Below are 3,883 nucleotides of genomic sequence, written 5' to 3'. Positions count from 1 at the left end.
AGGTAAAATAAACTTTAAAAAACGGTAATTGATATCTCAAAAGTTAATGTTCACAAAAACTGAAATATAAATAATATTAATAAATCTCTATAGAGCAAACATGTTTTTTTTTTATAATTGCGGATTTTTGTTGATTAAATTTTCTTAATTATAATTTAATTTCAAATAATTGAAGTAACTGAAGCCGAGATAAAGATCAGTATGAACACAACTAACATCTACCAACTTTTAGAGAACGGCACTCGCTTAACGTTGAAAAATATAAATGAAAAATTATATATAATATTAATCGGCCTGCGCGTACATCGACCGACCGCAACTCCCGCCTGACCGTGTATCGCGCACGAAGGACTCAGGCCGGCCGCACCAACTCCAGCTTTTAGGGGGGCAGTGGCGAAAGTGCTTCTAAATATCCAACTATAAAAACACAAGGCACAATCCGAATAGCATCCAGTCCGATTCCCGACTCCATCACCGTTCAAGAGGCATTATGAAAACAACGGTGAGTGAGTCGCGCAGTGCAGTGTTGTGTTGAGTGATGACTTCAAAAAAGCGTTTAGCGTCCTGTGCTCAAGTGATGTGTGTTCTAGCTAGCCAAGTGTTAAACCGGGATGAGTAACACTTTTTTGAAGTCGCCGCTTTGTCGCAAATCGGTCAATTAGGTCAATGTAATTATCAGCGCGGTTAAACGTATCAAATTTTTCAAAATTATAAATCATATTTTATTAACAATTTTAATCATTGATTTATAATTAAGATAATTAATAACCATTTTAATCCAAATGCAGGTACACGTTTTTGTTGTTGTCTAATTATGACACCATTTAAAACCGTAAAAGGTTGCCTTGTTAATAGTAAATTTATTCCATAAATATTCAAATAACTTAATTTATAAATAGGTTACGCGAATATGTAACAATAGGCGGGCACCCCGAGGCGTTGCGTCATAAAATTAACTATCTATCAATACAGGTTCTGATATATCAGACCAGGAAGAAAGTGCCCTAGTATAGAATTACATCTGTAGTTTAAATCCAGTTATTTGCGTAAGAGGAAGTTTTACGCGTAATAGATTGAAGAATGCGCGAATATAAGGTCGCCTCCTATTGCAAGTTTAACCCAAATAAAGTCTTTAAGTATTACGCATTTATAAATAAATTTATGCGTAATAACTTTAAAATTTATTTATCCAAATTTCATTTAACAATTTGATTTTTTTTTTTGTTTATAATGCCAGCTGTAACATATTATTTGTTGTTATCAAAATTGCATTATTGAAGGAGCTAAAATTTTACGAACAAAGCAATAGTTACATACTACGCATTTCTCAAAAAAATCTTAATGTATGCAAAGTTATTCCATAGAGGCTAATGCGTTGATACATCACTGATTCACCTTTAAACCCAAGTCATTAAGTCTTATACAAGTTTATAAGTTAATCAAGTCTTTGACCAAGGCATATGGAGCAATATATCAAAGGACTAGGTTAACTCAGTGTGATAATGACTTTAAACGGGATCATTGCGTCGCATTTCTCTAGCTACATACGAGTGAAATTTACGTGTAGAGCAAGATTTTTGTCCAAATTAAATAAGGCTTATTCTAATTTTATCCTTAAGGAATCTTGCTAATTTTAAATATACTCTTTATGTGTTTAAAACAATCCGTAGCACATAGTATCTTTCGTAACTTACGGTCATAAATTGCGCTATATAGAAGTACGAAATGTTGGTATGTAATTCTATATTTGAGCATCGCACGTCTAAATGAGCCGTTATAAAAATCTATAGCACATACGTAACAACGTAAAGTGAAGAATAAAGTTGGGTAAGTAGCCCCAGCGAGGTGTTGCGAAAGTGGCATAAGAAGCAACATTATCCCACGAGCAACCCGATCGCTTGGCCTCGTTCGATGTACTCACTGATTAGCGTAACTGTCAAAACAAAGAATATTTTTCCATAGACACCCAATTCGGCCCTTAGGGGCGTTTCATAGAATAATGCTGCGCGTTATTGGGATAGTGTTATTTGGAAGACAGGTTGATTTTATTATAAACGATTTGGCGAGTTCATTTCTTTGTTCATAGCATTATAATAGCGTTATGTTATTAATCTGAAATAGTATAATCAAATTTAATATATGCGGCACTTTAAAAACATCTGTTAACCTGATTATTATGAAGTCAAGATTACAAAACACTGTGTTATGGTATCGGATCGCAGTCGTAAAAACTACCTAAACGATTACTTATTGATTTTATAGCGCTTCTGACATCTTATTTTTTTGGATTTCTTTATTACCTGAGATTGGTGCTTATTTCGTACCGATATTCGGTCATGATAATAATTTAAAAGTACCTATTTACTATGGCTTGGGACTTCAATGGTGTAAGCAAGACCAAATACGCTTTATTTATGAGGTCTCTTTATGGTCATCTTAAGAGTTAGTTACGTGTTGTATTTCGTCACATGTAAAGATATGTATAGGTTGACTTGTATGTCATCATCATTTTGGGTCTTTTTTGATACGAATTCTGTAAGATAATATATAATAAATATAGTATATAACAGACTGATTAAACTGTATTGCATATTTCGTGTTTGCGTTAAATAGAATCAACCGTCAATATCTAACCGTAACCGTTATGCACACGTAGTGCGTAATTATGCACATTACATGTTTAGAACAGGAAGGACAATGCAACTCTTGCTTAACCTTTTTAATTAGAAGTTAGTGAAGAAATTAAGTAATTTTGTTTTTTCCTTATTATTGGCCTGCATCTCTCTTAATAAGATAATTAACGTGTTTTAAACATTCTATTGAGCTAATGCAGAAGCAGTCACGAAGCACGGCACGCATTCGCTAATGCAACTACTGCGTAATTTACGAAACGTTACTTATGGGTCAGGTATTATGATTGATTGTACTTAACAATATAACATCGTTATTGAACATGACCTATGAATTGGTTTTTAATAACAACAATGTTTAAACACTATAACAGAAACAGCGTATTTATGTATGTGAATGTTGTATCTTATATATTTTAAAGGTTTTTTTTGTTTTCTTTTACAGATTTATATAGCTCTCTTGCTGGTAGCAGCAGTTGCTGCCAGCGAGAAGTCGACGGAGCAGAAGGCTGAACCATTGGAAAAGAAATTAGACAAACGTGGTCTCTTAAACTTGGGATACGGCTATGGCATCAGCGGGCTCGATGTAGGATACATCGGCCACGGACACGGACTCGGTGGCGCTTACAACCTGGTTGACCAAGGAGGTCTCGCTCAGGGCTACGGTAGCATCGACCTCGGCGGTAGAACCGACGTCACCAGGACCATCACCCTCGTTAAAGGAGTGCCCGTCGCCTACCCAGTCGACAGACCCGTCCCATACCCAGTGGAGAAACACGTCCCATACCCCGTGAAGGTGCCCGTACCCCAACCCTACGAAGTGGTAAAACACGTACCCGTACACGTCAAGGAATACGTCAAAGTACCAGTCCACGTACCTGCTCCATACCCCGTAGAAAGGAAGGTCCCCTACCCAGTTCATGTTCCCGTCGACAGGCCTTACCCCGTCAAGGTTTTAGTGCCCCAACCTTACCCAGTTGAGAAGCACGTACCTTACCCCGTGAAGGTCCCCGTGCCCCAACCCTACCCCGTGGAGAAACATGTGCCATACCCAGTCGAAGTTAAAGTGCCCGTTCCTCAACCCTACCCAGTGGTGAAGCACGTCGGTGTGCCCGTCAGAGTACCAGTTGACAGGCCCTACCCAGTCCACGTACCAGCCCCATACCCCGTTGAGAAACCAGTGCCCGTCGCCGTCCCAGTCGAGAAGCCAGTCGCCTACCCCGTCCACGTTCCAGTAGACAGGCCCTACCCAG

General features: G+C 38.1%; 1 protein-coding gene across 1 annotated transcript in view; it reads left to right on the top strand.

The window, feature by feature from the left end:
• The first annotated feature begins 343 nt into the window (after window positions 1–343).
• The window catches only part of LOC119840447 (skin secretory protein xP2-like), a 4,011-nt gene continuing 471 nt past the window's right edge, over window positions 344–3,883 (top strand). Inside the window, exons 1-2 of the mRNA XM_038367068.1 lie at window positions 344–502; window positions 3,076–3,883. The exon at window positions 3,076–3,883 is cut by the window's right edge and continues 471 nt beyond it. Coding sequence (XP_038222996.1) covers window positions 491–502; window positions 3,076–3,883 — 820 coding nt within the window. The 5' untranslated portion in view covers window positions 344–490. The remainder of the gene's footprint in view (window positions 503–3,075) is intronic.

The sequence above is a fragment of the Zerene cesonia genome, chromosome 6 (assembly GCF_012273895.1).
Source record: "Zerene cesonia ecotype Mississippi chromosome 6, Zerene_cesonia_1.1, whole genome shotgun sequence".
Classification (NCBI taxonomy): domain Eukaryota; kingdom Metazoa; phylum Arthropoda; class Insecta; order Lepidoptera; family Pieridae; genus Zerene; species Zerene cesonia.
Note: the sequence above shows the minus strand (reverse complement) of the source record. Positions and strands in the feature narration are given on the sequence as shown.